The sequence below is a fragment of the Symphalangus syndactylus genome, chromosome 1 (genome assembly GCF_028878055.3).
Source record: "Symphalangus syndactylus isolate Jambi chromosome 1, NHGRI_mSymSyn1-v2.1_pri, whole genome shotgun sequence".
In the NCBI taxonomy this organism is placed as follows: Eukaryota; Metazoa; Chordata; class Mammalia; order Primates; family Hylobatidae; genus Symphalangus; species Symphalangus syndactylus.
In genome coordinates, this window is record NC_072423.2 from 65,864,258 (window position 1) to 65,885,635 (window position 21,378).

General features: G+C 37.6%; 1 protein-coding gene across 4 annotated transcripts in view; it reads left to right on the forward strand.

The window, feature by feature from the left end:
- Positions 1 to 21,378, forward strand: part of ROCK1 (Rho associated coiled-coil containing protein kinase 1) — a 170,714-nt gene that overhangs the window by 124,792 nt on the left and 24,544 nt on the right. For all 4 annotated transcript variants that reach the window (XR_008650013.2, XM_063640634.1, XM_055236539.2 and 1 more), the window contains exons 17-22: positions 3,546 to 3,652; positions 5,166 to 5,316; positions 9,422 to 9,582; positions 12,000 to 12,184; positions 13,669 to 13,738; positions 16,511 to 16,605. Coding sequence is in view for 3 of the 4 variants with exons in the window: in XM_063640634.1 (XP_063496704.1) it covers positions 3,546 to 3,652; positions 5,166 to 5,316; positions 9,422 to 9,582; positions 12,000 to 12,184; positions 13,669 to 13,738; positions 16,511 to 16,605 (769 nt within the window). In the remaining variant the exon portion in view is untranslated. The remainder of the gene's footprint in view (positions 1 to 3,545; positions 3,653 to 5,165; positions 5,317 to 9,421; positions 9,583 to 11,999; positions 12,185 to 13,668; positions 13,739 to 16,510; positions 16,606 to 21,378) is intronic.

Consider the following 21,378-nt stretch of genomic DNA (forward strand, 5'->3'; position numbering starts at 1 on the left):
TCCCTGGGGCCTTATTTAGTTTCTTTGGTGAGATTATGTTTTCCTGAATGGTCGTGATGTTTGTGGATCTTTGTCGATGTCTGGGCATTGAAGAGTTAGGTATTTATTGTAGTCATTGCAGTCTGGGCTTGTTTGTACCTGTCCTTTTTGGGAAGGCTTTCCAGGTATTCGAAGGGACTTGGGTGTTGTGATTTAAGTTTTTGGTCACTGTAGCCATATCTGTATTAGGAGGCACCCCAAGCCCAGTAAAACTGTGGCTCTTACAGACTCTTAGAGGAACCATGTTGGTGGTTTTGGGTAAGATGTGGAAGAATTATCTGTATTATAATGCAGAGACTCTTGTTCTCTTCTTCCCTTTCTCCCAAACAAATGGAGTCTCTGCACTGAGCTGCCAGGGAGAGGTTGGGGAGGGGTTACACAATCACTCTTGTAGCCACCACCACTGGAACTGTGCTGGGTCAGACCTGAAGCCAGCACAGCACTGGGTCTCACCCAAGGCCTGTGGTAACTACTGCTTGGCTACTACCTATGTTCACTCAAGGTCCTAGGGCTCTATAATCAGCAGTTGGTGAAGCCAGCCAGGCTTGTATCCCTCCCTTCAGGGTGGTGTGCTCCACCTTGTCCCAGGTGGATCCATAGATGCCATCTGGGAGCCAGGGCCTACAGTTGGAAACCTTAGGAATCTACCAGATGCTCTATTCCACTGCAGCTTTAGTTGGTATCTAAGCCACAAGTCAAAGCCGTTCCCATTCTTCCCTCCCTATTCCACAAGCAGAAGCGTCCCTGTGGCCACCACCACTCCAGGCCTGCAGCAAATGCTCCCTGGCGACTGCCGATGTTCATTCAAGGCCTCAGGACTCTTCAGTCAGCTTGTGGTGAATGCTGCCAGGCTTGGGACTCTCCCTTCAGGGCAGTGGGCTCCCCTGTGACCCAGAGCAGGTCCAGAAATGCCATCCAAGAACCAGGACCGGGAATTGGGGACCCCAAGAGCCTGCTTGGTGCTGTACCCCACCGTGGCCAAGCTGATGCATATCACTAAGCTGATTGTTGGTTCTTATGAAGGTGCTTTTCTGTGCGAATGGTTGTTCAAATTGGTGTTTCTGCAGGGAGGACAATCGGTGGAGGCTTCTGTTTGGCCACCTTGCTCTGCCCCCCCTGTTTTATTTTTAATTGACACATAATAATTGTACATACTTATGGGATGTTTTGGTACGTGTATACAATGTGTAATGATCAAATTAGGGTAATTAGTATGTCCATCTCCTCAAACATTTGTCATTTCTCTATGGTGAGAACATTCAAAATCATCTCTTCTAGCTGTTTTGAAATATGCAGTATGTTATTGTTAACTAGAGTCAGCCTACTGCATTGTGGGAACATTTTCACTCTTCAGTGCTGCTTTTGGATAAGCAAACGTCTTAATTTGATGTAGTCCAGTGTATCTAGTTTTTTCTTTATTGTTAGTGTGGTTTTTAGTGTGGCCTATCGAAAAAGTCTTTGACTAGATTATGAAGATATTATCTTCTATTAGCTTTAAGAAATTTTATTGTTTTAATCAACTTAGATTATGATACCTAGTGTTTGGGCCCTTATTCCTCCCACTATGTTTTTATATTTTCTGTATATAAAGCTTCTTTGCTTTCATGTTTTGCACAGGTAAGTTCTAGTTTATTTCTGACATTTCTTTTCAGACAGAGTAAATGAGGAAAATAAACTATTCTTAATTTGTCTCTTTCATGTGGTTGCTAGGAATCTTGTGTGGATTCAACCCATATAGTTTTATTATCTTGTCTCCATAGGAGTTGGTTTGTAGTAAGCTGCTTCTACATGAAAAATTCAAAGATTAATCTGAATTACTATCTTTGTACAGATTTTTTAAAATGATTTTTAAAACGGATTTTCTCCTAGAACTCCTGGGCTCAAGCGATCCTCCCACCTCAGTCTCCCAAGTAGCTAGGACTACAGACTTGTGTCACCACACCCAGCTGATTTTTGTATTTGAGACAGGGTTTCACCATGTTACCTAAGCTGATCTCAAACTCCTGAGCTCAGGCGATCTGCCTGCCTCAGCCTCCCAAAATGCTGAGATTACAGGCGTGAACCACTACACCTGGCCTATTTTAAAGATAATTATATCTTTATTTTTTAAATTATAATTTCTAAATAGCACTTCAACATTTAAACATCTTAGCACATTTGCTTTATCTCTGTCCACACAAACACACACACACACACACACACACACACACTATTTTTGGTCAGTGATTTGAAAGAAAGAGGCAGGTGTTTCTTTCTCCTACATGAACATACTCCAACATGAAAATATCTTGAGTGCATAAATAAAATTATTTATTTCATTGTTCTCTTGATCTAGAACTAATCTAGCAGATATGCATTATCAGGTGCCAAAGATTTAATATTTATTTGTTTATTAAAGAACTACTTTAGAAACCCCGAAATATGGGAGGTGACTAGAGTACATTTGAGAGTGGGACAAGTACAGTAAGTCAAACTGTACCCATCTGGTACTTCATCTGTTTTCCTTGTCAAATCCTAGGCCACTTTGAATCACAAAATATGAAAATATAATTTTTATTTTAAGCTAGGCAATATAAGTATATTAAGTCAGATACTACATGTATTAAATTTGTGTGTTTATTAAATATTTATGCCTTAAATACCTGTAAGGTTAAAGCATGTTTTAATGAGTAGACAATTACTAAATATATGAGTTACTACCATTGCAAGGCATGAACATCAGGTAAGTTAAAACTAAGCTTTGTTAGAGTACTTGAATTCCTTAAAAACTTAGTTTTCTATGAAAATAGTTTGGCTCCAGTAAGTTTAAAAGTAATTTTATTAAACACTTTGCAGTGTCTGGCACATATGGACCACTTAATACTTGCCTTAATTAACTAAAGGCTCTCACCTTTAATGTGGTTAGAAAGAGCACTCAGTGCCAGGTGCGGTGGCTTACGCCTGTAATCCCAGCACTTTGGGAGGCCGAGGCGGGCGGATCACGAGGTCAGGGGATCGAGACCATCCTGGCTAACAAGGTGAAACTCCGTCTCTACTAAATATACAAAAATTAGCCAGGCGTGGTGGCAGGCGCCTGTAGTCCCAGCTACTTGGGAGGCTGAGGCAGGAGAATGGTGTGAACCTGGGAGGCAGAGCTTGCAGTGAGCTGAGATTGTGCCACTGCACTCCAGCCTGGGCAACAGAGCTAGACTCCGTCTCAAAAAAAAAAAAAAAAAAAAAAAAAAAAACAGAGCACTCAGTAAGGACTTGGATCTGATTTCTAGCTCAAGCTGAGGCTTCATCTCTTTGGCTACTTGTAAATAAGGAATATGCACTAGATATATCCAATTAGCATTAATATTTTTATTCTATATCTTGTGTTTATTGTGAAAACACTTAATTTTTATTGGATCAGGAAACTTAATACATTAAAAAAAACAACACATTTTTTAAAAACTAAATTGTCACACTGAACAAAAAGACTTCTTTCAGTGATTACAGACTTGAACTTTTTTCTCACTTGATAGCTCGAATTACATCTTTACAAGAGGAGGTGAAGCATCTCAAACATAATCTTGAAAAAGTGGAAGGAGAAAGAAAAGAGGCTCAAGACATGCTTAATCACTCAGAAAAGGTAAATGATTTAACATATACCAATTATTATAAAATAGTAATTACTGATTATCATAGACTACTAGATGGTTTTATAAAATAGCATTTATTCTTAATGTTTATATAGTTACATTTCTAAAAGTTTTTATGTTTGATTGGTTGTATGTGGGGATGTATGTATGTCTTATTTAGGGTTTTGTTATTTGTTATTTTTGTTTTTACCCTAGAGAGCATTAGATGTTTCATGTTAACAGATCATCACAGATTCCTTTGGTTTGGAAATACCTTTTTATAAAGTATGTTTCCCTATTTTCTTTGTACATGAGTAAGATGAATGTGCTGTGAGGGCTTATGAAGAAGGAAAACAACAGATCAGTATGTGGTAGATGATGAGTACCTGTTCTGTTTTGTTACAGTTAGCAAAATAGAAAAGAGCATAAAGTGATTGGCCTTTGCATTTAGAATTTTCTTAACAATAAAAATTTCATTGGTTATTCTCTGTTATATACCTAGCTAAGAGTTAAATAGATGATATAGAGATACAGCTGTCACTTTTTCAAAGCCTCTGAAATGTTGGAGGTTCAGTAGAACCTCAGGTAAATTATCAGAAAAGCCACTACTTATCTTGTCCTTTGGACATGTTTTGTCACGATTAGAATAGTTTTTGATGGCCAAGCTGGTGTAAATGTGGACATAGGATAAAAGAAGCTTGAAGAGTAGAAAAGGGTACCCAAACAGAAATGGAATATATTTTGACTCATTTTTCCTTTCTATGTCAATGACTGGCCACAGGATACTTTGTGGGTTTTTTGTTTGTTTGTTTGTTTGTTTGTTTTTTTGGTGAAAGCAAAGTAAATGTGGATATAGATGCAAATGTAGATAAAGATCATTTAACATATTTTTTTAAAGTGGTAGCAGGCCAGGCAAGGTGGCTCCTGCTTGTAGATCCAACACTTTGGGAGGCTGACACAGGAGGATTGCTTGAGCCCAGGAGTTTGAGAATAGCCTGGGCAGTGGAGCAAGACCCCATCTCTACAAAAAAATGCTGAAAAATTAGCCAGGTGTGGTGGCACATGCCTGTAATACTAGCCACTCCAGAGGCTAAGGCTGGAGGATAGCTTGAGCCCAGGAGTTCAAGGCTGCAGTGAGCTGAGAAGGTGCCACTGCACTCCAGCCTGGGTGACAGAGTGAGACCTCATCTCTTAAAAAAAAAAAAGAAAAAAAAAAGAAAAAAAAAGATGGTATCAGAAATTTTTAAATAAACTGAAAATTTGTCTTATTCATTTCTGATCTTAGCAATGAACTGTCCTGAACATAACCACCAGCACAGCGTTGTTCTGCCCTCCACCATGGTTAATGATTCAAATGGGAAGGGAGGGGGTAAAGAAAAGGTTGTCTTTTGCTTTTAATTATATGTGTTTATTGTGATTTTTAAAATAAGGCATCATATCTCTTCCAGAATATTAAATGTAAGATTTACTAACATGCATGCCTTCTGCACAGTTTATTACATGACTCCTACTCCCATTTTACAGGAAAAGAATAATTTAGAGATAGATTTAAACTACAAACTTAAATCATTACAACAACGGTTAGAACAAGAGGTAAATGAACACAAAGTAACCAAAGCTCGTTTAACTGACAAACATCAATCTATTGAAGAGGCAAAGTCGGTGGCAATGTGTGGTAAGTGTCAGTTTTAATGTTTTTACAAAATTGGCTTTAAATAGTGACTACAAAAAATTTGATTTTGGTCAAAATTTTATACTGTATAACTCGTAGAAATTATAATATAAATTATAGGCCTGGCACAGTGGCTCATGCCTGTAATCCCATCACTTTGGGAGGCTGAAGCCAGTGGGTCACTTGAGGCCAGGAGTTTGAGACCAGCCTGGCCAATGTGGTGAAACCCCGTCTCTACTAAAAATAAAAAAATTAGCCAGGTGTGGTGTCGCACACCTGTAATCCCAGCTACTGGGGAGGCTGAGGTAGGAGAATCGCTTGAACCCAGGAGACAGAGGTTGCAGTGAGCCGAGATGGCATCACTGTTCTCCAGCCTGGGCAACAGAGTGAGACTGTGTCTCAAAGAAAGAAATTATAAATTATAATCAAGAAGAGGATGCCTTCCTTTCGATACTTTCCTTTTTTTTTTTTTTTTTTTTTTTGAGACGAAGTTTTGCTCTTCCATGCTGTAGTGCAATGGTGCGATCTCGGCTCAATGCAATCTCCGCCTCCAGGTTCAAGCAATTCTCCTGCCTCAGCCTCCCGAGTAGCTGGGATTACAGGCACCCGACACCATGCCTGGCTAATTTTTGTATTTTTAGTAGAGACAGGGTTTCACCATGTTGGCCAGGCTGGTCTCGAACTCCTGACCTCAGGTGATCCACATGCTTCGGCCTCCCAAAGTGCTGGGATTACAGGCATGAAACACCATGCCTGGCAATGCTTTCCATTTTTTAAGATCACAATTTCACCTTCTAGTTCCCTCAGTTTACTACTCTGTTTCCTATAAAAGTTAGTGGAATCTGTCTTTTCTCTGCTTTTTAGTAGCCCTTTCCTTGATTTTCTTTATGATCCATTCTGGACCTCATCATCTGTTAATTCATCTGCTATCTTGCTTTGTACCCTCAATTTTCTCATTTCTTTGTACTTCCACTGTGTTATGCCTCCAAACACAACCCTAGTTCAGACCAACCAGCCACTTTCTTCAAGCAGTTGAGTGTTAGTCCAAAGCATTATCTGCAACCTGAGTTATCAATTTTTTTTCAATTTTTAAAAATTATTTATTTTTGGTAGAGAAAGAGTCTCACTATGTTGTCCAGGCTGGTCTTGAGCTCCTGGGCTCAAGGGATCCTTCCACCTTGGCCTCCCAAAGTGCTGGGATTACAGGCATGAGCCACCATGCCTGGCTGTCAGTTTTTTTAAACATACCGCTCATAAGTTTTTTCTCCCAGATTTTTATTTATCTTAAGTTTCCTGTGCCATTTATCACTCCAGTTTTAGGTGAATTTTATTCTTATTTCACAAATAAATAATGAAAGCATAGGTGTGAACTCCTCAAAATCTAGTTTTCTTGTCCATCTATCCTATTCTTTACCTGTCTTCATTATCTTCACTATTATCTTAAAGGAGGGTAAGCTCCTCTTATCTCATCTTAACTTCTTGTCTCCTTTTCTATATCATCAACCTTTTTACCTCCATTATCTTCTTTCTTACTGTAAACATGAACAAGTCTCCCATCTTAAAAACAGAGACAAATCCATGCAGCAATCTGTGATCCTTACTAATTACTACTGTTTTATTTCAAATAATAAAATAGTCAAACTTCAATGGTGTCAGATTCTTTATAGAAAAAAATTTTAAAATATCCAAACTTCTAACAAGTCTTTTCCTCACCTTCTACTTATTCTTAACCTACTACAGTCTGGATGTGTTGGCATCTTAAATTATTTTTGCTCAAAAGAAAGCTCATAATCTCATCCGTCAAACCTGCTCTTATTCTTTATTCTCACTAACCTAGTTAATGGCCATATGGTCTTTATGAGCTAAGGCTTTGGAATCAGACAGATCAATGTTGCTCTGTAACTATTCTAAGTTAGATGAAAAATGCATGAAAAGTGCCTGTGCATAGAAAGTTTTCAGTAGCTATTATCTTGGCTACTGAACATCACATCATCATCTTGCCAAGAGTTGTTCTACTCATCAGTCATTCTCACTTAGATTAGAACAATTTTCCTTTTTAGTCAAATCGTATTTTGGTTGTCCTTAAAATCCTTTAGTGGCTTTTCATTGTTTGCAGGGTACCTTTCAAACTCCTTGTATATACAGAATCTTTAAGTTGACACCTGCCTGTCTTTACAATCTTACTACTCTACACTTTGTTGTGTGTACCCTGTGCTTCAGCCATATTGAGCTTCTTTTATTTCTTTCACTTAAGTTAATTATTTACTGCCTACTACAGACAAGGCACAGCTGGGAATATCGCAGAGAATAAAACTGACAGGAAGCCCGGAGATTACATTCAGATGGTGAAGATAGACAAAAAAAAAAAAAGGATACATAAATGAAAATATGTACAGCTTGTAATTATTAATGGGAAGAAAATACATATTAATATGATTGTTTTGACTTGGAACTACCCTGGATGGGGGTTCTGAGGAAGGCTTTCTGAGCTAGTAATATTTGAGGTAAGAACTGAAAGTCAAAATGAACCACCTGTTAAATGAGCTGGAGAAAATACATTCCAGGCAGAAGTGATAGTAAGTTCAGTATTCTTATTCTAAGATTTGTATGAAGCCACTAGCACATTTTAAGCTTCTGGGATGTGTAATTTATATTTTTAAAAGATCATTCCCACTGCTCTGTGGGGAATGCTTTCAAGAGTGAGAACAGTGATAAAAAGGGAGATCAGTTAGAAAGCTGTAGGCTGTAAACACTGGTAGTAGTAGAGAGGGAAAGAAGTCGAGGTATAGTGGAGAAGAGTGATGAATTGGATAGAAAGAGGCCGGGTGCGGGGACTCACACATGTAACCCTAGCACTTTAAGATGCCAAGGCAGGCAGATCATTTGAGGTCAGGAGTTCGAGACCAGCCTGGGCAACATGGTGAAACCCCATCTCTACTAAAAAAATACAAAAATTAGCTGCATGTAGTGGTGCGTACCCGTAATCTCAGCTACTCAGGAGGCAGAGGCAGGAGTATTCTTAGAACCCAGGAGGCGGAAGTTGCAGTGAGTCGAGATTGCACCACTGTATTACATCCTGGGCAACAGAGCGAGACACCGTCTCAAAAAAAAAAAAAAAAGACTGAGACTAACCGGGGTTGGAGTGGTTTGAGGATAGGCCAGAAGTAAAGGCATCTATTGTGGATATGTTAACTTTAATAAAATTATTAGATATCTAGGTGGATCGCTTCTCAGCCTTTTGGCTAAGATCAAGTGTAGATATCTAGGTGGAGATGTGAAATAGTCAATTGGTATCTAAGTCTGGAGCTCAGGAGAGAGATATCAAGAGTCAGAAGAACATAGTGGATGGATTTGTGTTTGTTTAAACAGAAGGGTCTTAAGAGGTGACAGTTTTATTGGTGCAGCTAAGTTTATAAGTTTGGGGGGAAGATAAGGAATAGTTTATTTATATTTATTTAATAGTTTATATTTTGTCACCTAGAGGGTGGCCTCCGAGAGTGGGAAAGCACACTTTAAATAAACTTGAATCCTGATGGGGCAACTTACTAGTTACACGAACATGGAAGAGTTAACCTCTCAGCTTAGTTATATTTCAAAAAAGGAGCCTCAATGTAGACTAATATATTCCAGTAATAATTAAAAGAGGTATTATACTACTGTGGAATCTGATTCATCTGAATTGTATAAATTGGAGTTCCTACCATAGCCTTAAGCCTCTTCAACCTTTTCTGGAACAATGCAGGGTATAAATTAGTAACCACAGCCTTATTTTTCTGCTTTTGCTTGATGTACCTTCATTGTTCTTTGTTAATTCACTTCCTTTCCAGCTATACTCTTCACCTTCTAGTCTGAAAGTGGCACTGATTAATCTCTCATCATTGGGCAAGAGCTGGGTTTAGAAGATTTTATTACTGTATTATATTTTATAACTCCTTTAGAGATTTCTGCTGTATAAATAATTTACATAACGTGAGAATTTCTATAATTACTGGCTCTATTCAAGTTCCAGAACAAAAACAATAGAGACATTTGAGACCAGTTTACAGCCCATATAAAGTGAAATGTATTAAAGTACTCTTTCTTTAAATGTATGTTTGTAACTTCCCAGAGATGGAAAAAAAGCTGAAAGAAGAAAGAGAAGCTCGAGAGAAGGCTGAAAATCGGGTTGTTCAGATTGAGAAACAGTGTTCTATGCTAGATGTTGATCTGAAGCAATCTCAGCAGAAACTAGAACATTTGACTGGAAATAAAGAAAGGATGGAGGATGAAGTAAGAAAAATAGTACTGACTTTGTTCATCTATTACAAGAGAAACGGTTATATAAGTTATGACTGAAGAGTTATCTATAATTTAAACACCATGAAGGAGATTTGAATTAATAATTGTCATGGGTCTATGTTCACTGCTATATGGTCACCGCAGCACCTAGAATTTTCCTCTTCAAATAGTTATTGAACATTCACTCTGTGTGATCTATGCCATTTTTCACTATGACAGTACAACTATATTGAAATGTCACAGTTCCTTCCCTGAAAAAACTGACCATCTGTTTTAAAGAAAAAAAAGTCTTTATTATAATGCATCTTACATCCCCAAAGAAAGAACATTGCTCTTAGATTTCAATAAAAGTGTTTAACTGCAGTCTTTCCTGGCTTAGATTGATAGCACAGGGTATACATTTTATAAAGCAGTTAATAAAAAGATAAAATGACAATATGTCCTGGTGGTTACTATATGTACTTTAGAAATTATTTCTAAGACTGAAAGTAGGAAAGCCTTTTCAAGAAGATGTAACATGTTACCTAGATTTTAAAGGTTGAGTAAGACTTCAAAAGGTAATAGTTTTGGAGTCAGGGTTTTACTTGCTAGAGGGAATATTATCAGTAAAGATATGGATAATAAAGTGAGTACCAGGTGTTTAAGAAGATGGGTAAGTAAGGCATAAAAAGGAACTTGATAGAACTTTAACTTTTTGAAGGAAAGACGGAGACATGTTGAGTAGTCATGGGAGGAATTTGGAGGCCAAAGTATTGATACTCTTTAAAACTTGCATGGGTGACCAGGCACGTTGGCTGACACCTGTAATCCCAGCACTTTGGGAGGCTGAGGTGGGCAGGTGGGCACATTGCTTGAGCTCAGGAGTTTGAAACCAGCCTAGGCAACATGGTGAAACCCCATCTCAAATACAAAAATCAGCTAGGTGTGGTGGCACATGCCTATAGTTCCAGCTACTCAGGAGCCTGAGGTGGGAGGATTGCTTGCACCTCAGGAGATCGAGGCTGCAGTGAGCCGAGATTGTGCCATGGCACTCAGTCTGGACATCAGAGTGAGACCCTATCTCTAAAAAATAAAAAATAACACTTGCATGGGAGCTATAGGTGAAAGCACTTTTAGAAAATTCAATCTGGTAGTGGTATATAGAATGGAGTAGAAAGAAGAGAAATTAGAGATACCTATTAAAGCTAGCATGCAGGAGGAATGTATGTTCAAAATTTGAAAGATAATATTCAGTCATTTAAAAACATAATTTTTGACTACCTACTATTTGGCTCTGTGCTAGGAATTGGGGGTTACTGAAGTGAATAAGATATAGATGGTCCTGACTTTGTTGGAACTTACAGCCAGGAGGGAAAAATGGATATTAAAATGGTAACTACAAGCATTGCAAATAATAAAAAGAAAGTACTGAATGCTATAGGGGTGTATTACTAATCACATTTGGGAGTTACAGAAGGCTTTGCTAAGAGTATGACATTTGAGAGCTGAAGAATGAATAAATGAAGGAGGATAAAACAGAAGGAGTAGCGCATATAAGAACTGTGAGGTGAGGGAGAATTTGTTGCATTTGAGGATCTGAAGAATATGATTGGATTGTAGAGAATGGCCAATGATAGGAATAGAATTAGAACAGATCATGAAGGCCATTGTAAACCACTGTATGAATTTTGAGTTCATTGGTCCCAACACCTAATAAACACTTCAGAAATATTTGTTGAGTTGAATAAAACATACGTTCGGTTTGTTTTGTTAAGCTTTGAAGGGTTGTAGAGTAGCGCACATAAACAGGTAAATGTAAGTACTCCATTCAAATGTTCCCCCAGAAATGGCTTTTTTTTTTTTGGAGACAGAGTCTCACTGTCACTCAGGCTGGAGTGCAGTGGCGTGATCTCCGCTCACTGCAACCTCTGACTCACAGGCTCAAGTGATCCTCCCATGTAGCTGGGACTACAGGAGTGTACCACCATGCCTGGCCAATTTTTGTATTTTTTTTGTAGAGACAGGGTTTCACCATGTTGACCAGGCTGGTCTCAAACTCTGGGTTCAAGCAATCCACCTGCCTCAGCCTCCCAAAGTGCTGAGATTACAGACATGAACCACTGTGCCTGGCCCAGAAGTGAGTTTTTATAATCACCTTGTACTCCAGAATTTGCATGCTGATTGGGGTAGAAAGGAACCAGAATTTTTTTCCCTCCACAAGATCTCATGTCTGAAATTTGGGAATTAATTTCACTTAATAGTAAATCTACAGTAATAAACACGTGGAACAATGAAGACTCTTTAAAATACTAATATTTTCTACTAGTACCATGAATTATAATGTACTTGATTTGGTTAGTATTCTTTCAAATAATGTCTAATAAATTATTTAAGAGATTTAAGATCCCAATTATTTTTCTCATTCATAGGTTAAGAATCTAACCCTGCAACTGGAGCAGGAATCAAATAAGCGGCTGTTGTTACAAAATGAATTGAAGACTCAAGCATTTGAGGCAGACAATTTAAAAGGTTTAGAAAAGCAGATGAAACAGGAAATAAATACTTTATTGGAAGCAAAGAGATTATTAGAATTTGAGTTAGCTCAGCTTACGAAGTAAGTCTTTAAAATAACATTGTGATTTCTTTCTTTTTTGTGTTCATCGACTTGTGTGTTTGATATTTTACATATGTACAGATTATGTACTTAGAGTTTGTGAAAGACAGAAAAAAAGTATTTAGAAGTAAAAGAATTTACTTGCAAAGGTTTTCAAGGGAGTTCAGGCTTTGGAAAGACCACAGTTTTCTCATCTGATTTTCATGTCCACAAAAGTCATCACATTTCTTCAGGTTAGAATTACAAAAATCACAGCGCCTTGTAGGAGATGTTCAAGGTTTATTTCAGAGGCTAGAATTAGACATGACACTTTGTTTGTTTTGTTTTGTTTCTTTGGTTCATCTCAAAAGGCAAAAATGTCTTTTTTCTTTTTCTGTTACTCTTGGGATGTGATATGCCTGCTTATTTGAAATGGAGAACAAGCAAGATCAGGAACACTTTCACAATTTGTCTAAGAATTTGCTTCACAAGTTTAATATCAAAAGTGGATATATCTTATGCCAAGTCCTGTGTTTTTATTTCCTCCACATTTATTTTATCATATCATCACTTGCTAGCTTCATTTACAAAAGTGATTCTTGGATTAAATTGTCAGTTTTCATAAAATTGGATTTATATTGGTGAAATTCTTTTCCTCTTTTAGGGCCACCATTTTCACAAAAATGTGTTTTATATTTTTTTTCTCCAAAAATACTCTCACTCAGCATTCGGTGGAGATTGGTGTAGACTTTCTGTCAACCACATGCCTTTTGAGATACTGAGAGTACAAAGCTATTACTGTCTAATATGAAAGTCCAGCAGCTAGATTTTCAAGCCTAGCTGCTAGGCTTTCGTATTATACAGTAAATAATTATTGAAAATCTGTGTCTTTGGGTTACATTGTGTTTCCATCTTTCGGACTCTGCTCCTATGTGAGTTGTGTTTATATATGTATTATATACATGCAGTTGTCTATCTACGTTCCTCCTTGTTTGTCAGTTTGTTGTTCTTGCTTTCCCTTCTTACCTGATGATTCATTTCCACCAGCCCCTTTCTTGTGCTTAATTGGCCATAATATCTAGTATGCAGTACTGAATTATTACTTATTAAATATAGTACTATGATATATAGCACTGAATTATTATTAGATTTTTCATGCCCCCCTTTATTTACTGTAGAAGACATTTTCTTTCCTATGACTTCTTAAAATATGGTATCAATTTTATTTTTTCATTTTGGATAGATCCACAATTAATATTCTCCAAAAAGTGATCATCAGTAGAAAAGGGTTCTCATACTTTTGCATACCATCATTTTATAAGGAGCAAGATAGAACCGGTGTGGCCTGAACAAGTTAATTAGTAAAATAATGAATAATGAAGTATGTTTTTTAAAAATAAAGATTGTTTTAGTAAACTTTTTTATATTAACAACTTAAACTAAGAAAAAATAAAGTGTAGTATAAGTAGGAGCATTTGTTCACTTGTTTTTCTTTTCATCTGAAGACAGTATAGAGGAAATGAAGGACAGATGCGGGAGCTACAAGATCAGCTTGAAGCTGAGCAATATTTCTCGGTAAGTGAGAATCATTTTTAACATACACACTGTTTCAAAATCTGACTTAAAACAAGGTATTTAGGTTCTTTTATGTGAACTATAATTCTTTTTCAAATGACTCTTCATCTTCTAATAAACATTGTGACTTTTCTTCTTTTTGTTTGTCCATTTGTTTCTTGGCATATTAGGCTATCATTGGTATATGTTTTTAAATTGTAAAAACTTTTCAGGCCAGGTGTGGTGGCTCACACCTGTCATCCCAGCACTTTGGGAGGCCGAGGTGAGTGGATCACTTGAGGTCAGGAGTTCAAGACCAGCCTGGCCAACATGGTGAAACCCCGTCTCTCCTACAAATACAAAAATTAGCCGATTGTGGTGGCAGGCACCTATAGTCGCAGCTACTCAGGAGGCTGAGGCAGGAGAATTGCTTGAGTCTGGTAGTTGGACATTATAGTAAGCCAAGATCATCTGTGCTCCAGCCTGCGTGACAGAAAGACTCTGTCTCATAAACAAAATGAAAAACTTTTAAATATTGTTGAAAACTCTTTCCCTTGAGTGTTTGCTAAACGTAATTATTCAAAGTATCTACTGCTAACTTCTGCAAAGTGATCTGTAGCATCCATACGCTTTCTTGCCATATGCTTCCACAGAGCAGTCATCCAGTGCCTCCAAATGTTTGGATGGATGTCAAATGACTTGTGGTGATTCCTGTGGATTCTTGATTTTGCTTCTAGAAAATAGTACAAAACCTGACCCTATCTCAGTTCTGATTTATTCCATTGCTTGTGGGCATTGGATTAAATAGCATTCAATTCAATAAGCTGTTATGAACCAAATTTTAAGATTTGTCTTTTTTCTGGGTTTTCAAATCAGATTATTTTTCTTTTTATCCCTTCATTGATTTACTTATTTGAATTTCAGTATTTGAAGTCAGAGAGATAAGAATCTGAGTCCTAAAGGCCAAATAGATTAATTTTAGAAATTATAAATACTTAACCTAGAGTAAGCCCTTATTCTTTCATTTGCATTCCCATAGACATTTATGTATTTTTTTGCCTAGAAAAGTGCCATTTCTTAGTGTAATAAGTAAGTGTTAAAGTAGTTCTCCACAGCTGTTTCCTGGCCCTTGCTATTTTTTCCCCTTCTCTTTTTCTTTTAAAATAAAGAGGGTAGTTAAAAAGAAATAGACATCAGAACTGGAAGTTCACTCTGTAACTTCTGCACTAACACAATATGAGTCTGATGTGTTAAATATTTTTCACTGGCATTGGCAAAAGCTTAGTGAATTTTGTAAAAGCCATTGTTCTGAAATAAGCATATATTATAGATATGTTAGCAGAATACTTGATAAATCTTATTTGTGGATATTTCTTTTTTTTTTTTTTTTTTTTTTTTTGAGACAGAGTTTCACCCTCTTGCCCAGGCTGGAGAGCAGTGGCGCGATCTTGGCTCACTGCAAGCTCCGCCTCCCGGGTTCACGCCATTCTCCTGCCTCAGCCTCCCAAGTAGCTGGGACTACAGGCGTCCACCACCATGCCTGGCTAATTTTTTGTATTTTTAGTAGAGATGGGGTTTCACCATGTTAACCAGGATGGTTTTGATCTCCTGACCCCATGATCCGCCCGCCTCGGCCTCCCAAAGTGCTGGAATTACAGGCGTGAGCCACTGCGCCCAGCCCTTTTGTGGATATTTCTTTACCTGTCTCTCAACTACCCAGTACATCCCACCCACTAAAACAGAAGTGATTTTTCTAACATTGGTCAAGAATTGATCTAACCTTTAAATTAGTAGTATGTGTTAAATTTCTTTATAATGTCTTCCCAAATCTATAATACACTTTATTAAGCTATAATTTCTTTCTTTCTTTTTTTTTTTATGAGATGGAATCTCACTCTGTCACCCAGGCTGGAGAGCAGTGGCACGATCTTGGCTCACTGCAGCCTCCCACTCCTGGGTTCAAGTGATTCTCCTGCCTCAGCCTCCTGAGTAGCTGGGACTACAGGAGCATGCCACCACGCCCAGCTAATTTTTTGTATTTTTAGTAGAAACGGGCTTTCACTGTGTTAGCCAGGATAGTCTCAATCTCCTGACCTTGTGATCTGCCTGCCTCAGCCTCCCAAAGTGCCGGGATTACAGGCGTGAGCCACCGCACCCGGCCATTAAGCTATAATTTCTATATAATATACCCATTTTAAGTGTACTGGTTAGTAAATTTTGACAAATATGTACAACTGTGTGACCACCACCACAGTCAACATGTGGAACATTTTTTTTTTCACTGCAAAAAGTTCTCTTATGGCCCTTCACTCTACATTTTCCCCACCCACCTCTATACACAGACAATGACTGATTGTTTTCCATCATTATTGATTATTTTCACCTGTCCTAGAATTTTATCTACATGGAGTCACATAGTATACACTCTTTAACATGTGGTTTCTTTCAGCATATTTTTTAGATTTCTTAGATTTACATGTTGTATGTATCAGTAGTTCATTCCTTTTTATTGCTAAGTAATATGAATTAATCACAGTTTTGTTTTTTGTTTTTTTTTTTAACCCATGTATTGATGGATATCTGGGTCATTTCCAGTTTGCAGCTGTTATAAATAAAACATAAGGGAAATTCATGTGTAAGACTAGGTGTTGACATATATTTGCATTTGTCATGGGTAAATACTTGAGAGTGGAATTGTTGGATCATATGTTAATTTTTTAAATTTATAAGAAACTGCCAAATTGTTTTTAACCCACCATAAACACTTATTTCTTCTTGTCACTTGTTTTGCAGACACTTTATAAAACCCAGGTAAAGGAACTTAAAGAAGAAATTGAAGAAAAAAACAGAGAAAATTTAAAGAAAATACAGGAACTACAAAATGAAAAGTATGTCCATTTTACTTTAGAACAAGAATCAGTACTGCAACAGGCATTCTTAAGTTTTAAGATAGTGAACAGATGTGCCATTATTCTGGTGGGAATGGTATAGAACACAGTTTATTGGGCTAATTCAGAACAAATCAGATTAGGCTGAAATTTGCCTTTATGGTGAAAAAACAATGCTATAAATCAACACTGTGCCAATTGCAGAGATACATTAAACTGACAAAAAGTTGGTTTGACAATTGTTTTCAGGGGTATCGCAATTTTTTTTTTTTTTTAATTTTTTTTTTCTTTGAGATGGAGTCTTGCTCTGTCACCCAGGCTAGAGTGCAGTGGCGTGATCTCGGCTCACTGCAACTTCCACCTCATGGGTTCAAGTGATTCTCCTGCCTCAGCCTCCTGAGTGGCTGGGATTACAGGCGTGCGCCACCACGCTCCACTAATTTTTGTATTTTTAGTAGAGACAGGGTTTCACCACGTGTTTGTCAGGTTGGTCTCGAACTCCTGACTTCATATTCCGCCCACCTCGGCCTCCCAAAATGCTGGGATTACAGGCATTAGCCACCACGCCTGAGCTAGTATCAATTTTAAAAGATCTATTTATATATAAATCATGCTGTCTTTACAAAGCATTATTTTAAGTTAGGTAAAGGTATTTAAGGTCTTCTTAGGATTACTATGCAGGTTATGGCCAGGCATGGTGGCTCATGCCTGTAATACAAGCATTTTGGGAGGCTAAGGTGAGAGGATCGCTTGAGCCCAGGAGTTCAAGACCAGCCTGGGCAACATAATGAGACCCCATCTCCAAGGAGAAAACCTTATAAAGCTATTTCAAGTTTAACAGCTTCATTTTAGAATTCAGCTGACAGGCACAACAAGATAGTAACTCGTGCGGAGTATCTCATAGCTAGGTAATGTCAGAACAGAGACTAGAACTAGTTTTCCAACATTGTTATATTCTCTTTACATTTAATCACCTTTGAAAGACTGTTTGTTGTTGAAACAAACAATTACAGCAAAACTAATACAGTTCTTATGAATTATGACAAATGTCATTATAACCATCATCATCCGTGAAAGAGAACCTTGCAATCCACTTCAGAAGCCCACTATATCCCACCTCCTAATTATGCCTTCTTTCCTCCCCACCTCAAGAGTAATCACCATCCTAATACTAATTTGTTGAAGAAACTGGATTTTTTTGTCCTGTAGATGTTCCCTCAGTTGCGATTTTATTGATTGCATTTCTGTAGTTGGTTGAACATTCCCCATTTCCCTTATGTTTCCTGGAAGTCAGTAGTTATATCTAGAGCTCCTCTGCCCAATATGGTGGCCAGTAGCCACATGTAGTTACTTAAATTTAAATTCAATTACATAAAATTAAAACTTAGTTCCTCAGATGTACTAGTCGTATTTCAGGTGCCCAGTAGTCACATGCAGTTAGTGTCTACCATATTATAATAGATGGTACAGATATAGAACATTTCTGACATCCTAGAAAGTTTCATTGGACATTTCTGATTTGGAAGCTTAATCAGATTCAAATCTGATTTTTAGGAGGAAGAAGACTAATTCATATATAGCCTTGTACTTTCTGGTTGCCTATTTCTGTTGTTAACAACTATGGCATTCACTGTTAGATCCTTAATACATTAGGTGTTGCAAACTGGAGGTACTCACTTTTATCATTCTATATTTTTTTTTTGTTGGAATACATAACTTTTATTTTTACTAGTTTTATAAATAAACTTAGACTTTTTGTTGTTTAACTTTGTTGAGTTGATTACAAATTAAGTATAATTGCATCTTTTTGCAATTAAGTTGCCTTAATTGAGTTGATTATGTTGATTAAAATATTTAAGGTCCAAAATTGACAACAGTTTGTTGCAGAGCTGTATATTATCATAAATTTTAGCATCACAGCGGGTATCAACATACTAATTTGGTGGCCAAGTATCATAGTTAGGTAACCTGATTAACTGGAAGCTAAGGTAGACACAAGGCTGCATTTCTGGTTATTCTCGGATACAGTCATATTGTAGAATCTAGTCTGTTACCTACCATTTGTATGGTATTCACAGTGCAATATGCAATCCCAGGTGTATGCATTCACTGTGAAGGGGACAATATAGGCAGAAGCCAATCAGTGATCTGAGGAACAGAAAGAGAAAGTGATTAAAAGTGCCAAATATTCACTCCATACTATATTGTTTCAGAGTTGATAAATTTTCCCTTTTTCATCTATTCATCTATTTAAGACAAATATATAGATCACCACTATTGTGCTATAAGTACTGTGCTTTGTGCAGCTATCCAATTATTAGTAAGTTATGATTCTTCAAGTGCTTCAGAATCAAGTTAGGAGAGATATAATCAAGGTATAGTGGCTATGCCAAAGGATACCTTGTCTTACCATGTGGGATTCAGAGAACATTTCCTAACAGAGATCACAACCGATGGAAAGTAGAACTAGCCAGGGAATGGGATGTGGGGAACAAGGGACAATATAGGCAGAAGCCAATCTGTGATCTGAGGAACAGCAAATGGTTAGTTCGTGACAGATAAGGCTGGAGAGAGAAAACTGAGTCAGATTACAAAGGACCTTGTGTATCATGCTGAAGAGTTTAAAATATTGAAAAGTGAGGACTTTTGTTTCTTCTGTTGTTGTCTATTGTCTATTCCCAGCACTCCAATCAGAGACTTTCGGAGAATAAGTATTCAATAAATATTGAATGAAGAAATGAAAATTCTAAGCTAATGACTGATAAGTATTTTAGAAAACTCACTGTAAGGAGTGGAGAATGAATAGAAGTAAGGGAAAGCTGGGTGGATACAGGGAGCCCAATTATATAACCGCTGGAAAAACTTAGATGTAAAATTATAGTGGAAGTTGGCAGTAGGAGGCAAGTGCATAAAACGAAGTAGGAAGTAAAAGAAGTAGGATTTGTAGATTTGGAGGCATGGGGTAAAGGTTAGGATAATTTTCAGGCTGACTCTCAAGTTTCTGACCAGGGCTGTTGAGTTGATGGTAGTGCTAGTCCCTGAGCTAAGGAATGCCAAAATTGTGAGATGAGAGGAGAGATGATTATTTTAATTTCAGGCCTATTGAGTTTGAGGTGCCTATGGGATGTCCAAACAGAAATGGATACCACTGTATTTGGGTTTATTGCTTTAGAATGCAGATAAAAGATAAGAACTTGAAGCTGATTTGATAGTCTTTGCATACAGAAACCACTAATATAGAGATCTGTAAAGGTGATTGGGTATCTCAGAGTTTATAAACTAGTGAGCCTGTGATGCCATAGGTGTAACTAGACTGTAATTAGTGGGGTCTAAGTGCAGATATATTCATTATGTAAGTTGTAAGGATTATAACAAACTGAAGATCTCACCTTCTCAGTTCCAGCCATTTGTTACCACATGATAACACTGGCCCAGTATGTCAAGATCTTCCGGTTTTTCAAGAGAAACCAAGAATCTGAATTTTTATGTAAAAGGTTGACCCAAAACTCTTTTAGGTGTGTGTTTGTGTATGTGTGTCTGGATCTCTCCAGAGAATTTTCTAGGCTTTGAAATATACCTGTGAACAAGAACAAAGCCAGTCTTTGTAATCTTATAATCCAGAAGAATATGGAATTATTGATTATTGAATTCTTTTAAGAGGTAGGAGAATAAGGGTGAGAGATTGACCTTAAATATTAGTAAAGACAGTCTTTCATTATGGAGAGTTGTAAAGGAAGTCTGGATGAATATATAGATGCAGGGGGCACTGTTGTAGACTCATTTGGTCCTCCCAGGTAGCAAATTGTAACCCATAGTGTAGGATCAGAAGACACAAGGGCTGAGGAAAGACTATTAGCTCCTAGACTTTTAAAGAATGGGCAGAGGAAGGGAAACCAAGAAGCTACCAACAGTATAAGAGAAGATCAGAGCAGGATATCACAAAAGCTGGGGTAAGATAATATTTCAAGAAAGAGAAAGTGATTAAAAGTGCCACATATTGACTGGGCGTGGTGGCTCACGCCTGTAATCCCAGCACTTTGGGAGGCCGAGGCAGGTGGATCATGATATCAGGAGATCGAGACCATCCTGGCTAACATGGTGAAACCCCATCTCTACTGAAAATACAAAAAAATTAGCCGGGCGTGGTGGCGGGTGCCTGTAGTCCCAGCTACTCGGGAGGCTGAGGCAGGAGAATGGCGTGAACCTGGGAGGTGGAGCTTGCAGTGAGCCTAGATGGTGCCACTGCACTCCATCCTGGGCAACAGAGTGAGACTGTCTCAAAAAAATGAATAAATAAAAATTAAATTAAATTTTAAAAAGTGCCACATACCCACAAAGGTCAAGAAAAACAGTCATAAATTGTCCCTTGTGTTTATATTGAAGGTTATTCATTATCTTGGTGAGAACAGCATCTAAATAGAGATGAGAATAGGTATTAAAGTAGATTGAGACTGAATGGAAAGGGTAAAACAAGAGACAGAGTATATCTAACAGCCTGATTAGCCTTATTTCTATTCAACAAACCAATTAGTCACTGTCCTACCTCCAGGTATGTACATTGCTCTTCTCTCTGCCTGGAACAGTTTCCTCCAAGTATCTACATGGCTTACTGCTTGGCCCTTCTCCAGGTCCACATCATTTGAGAAGGCCTTCCCTGAATACGCTTTTTAAATTGCAAACATCCCCACCCCACTACCTTGGTGCCTAGTTCATCCTTCCCTATTTTATTTTTCTCTGTAGCACTTATTCCCTCCTAATATATAATTTTCTTAC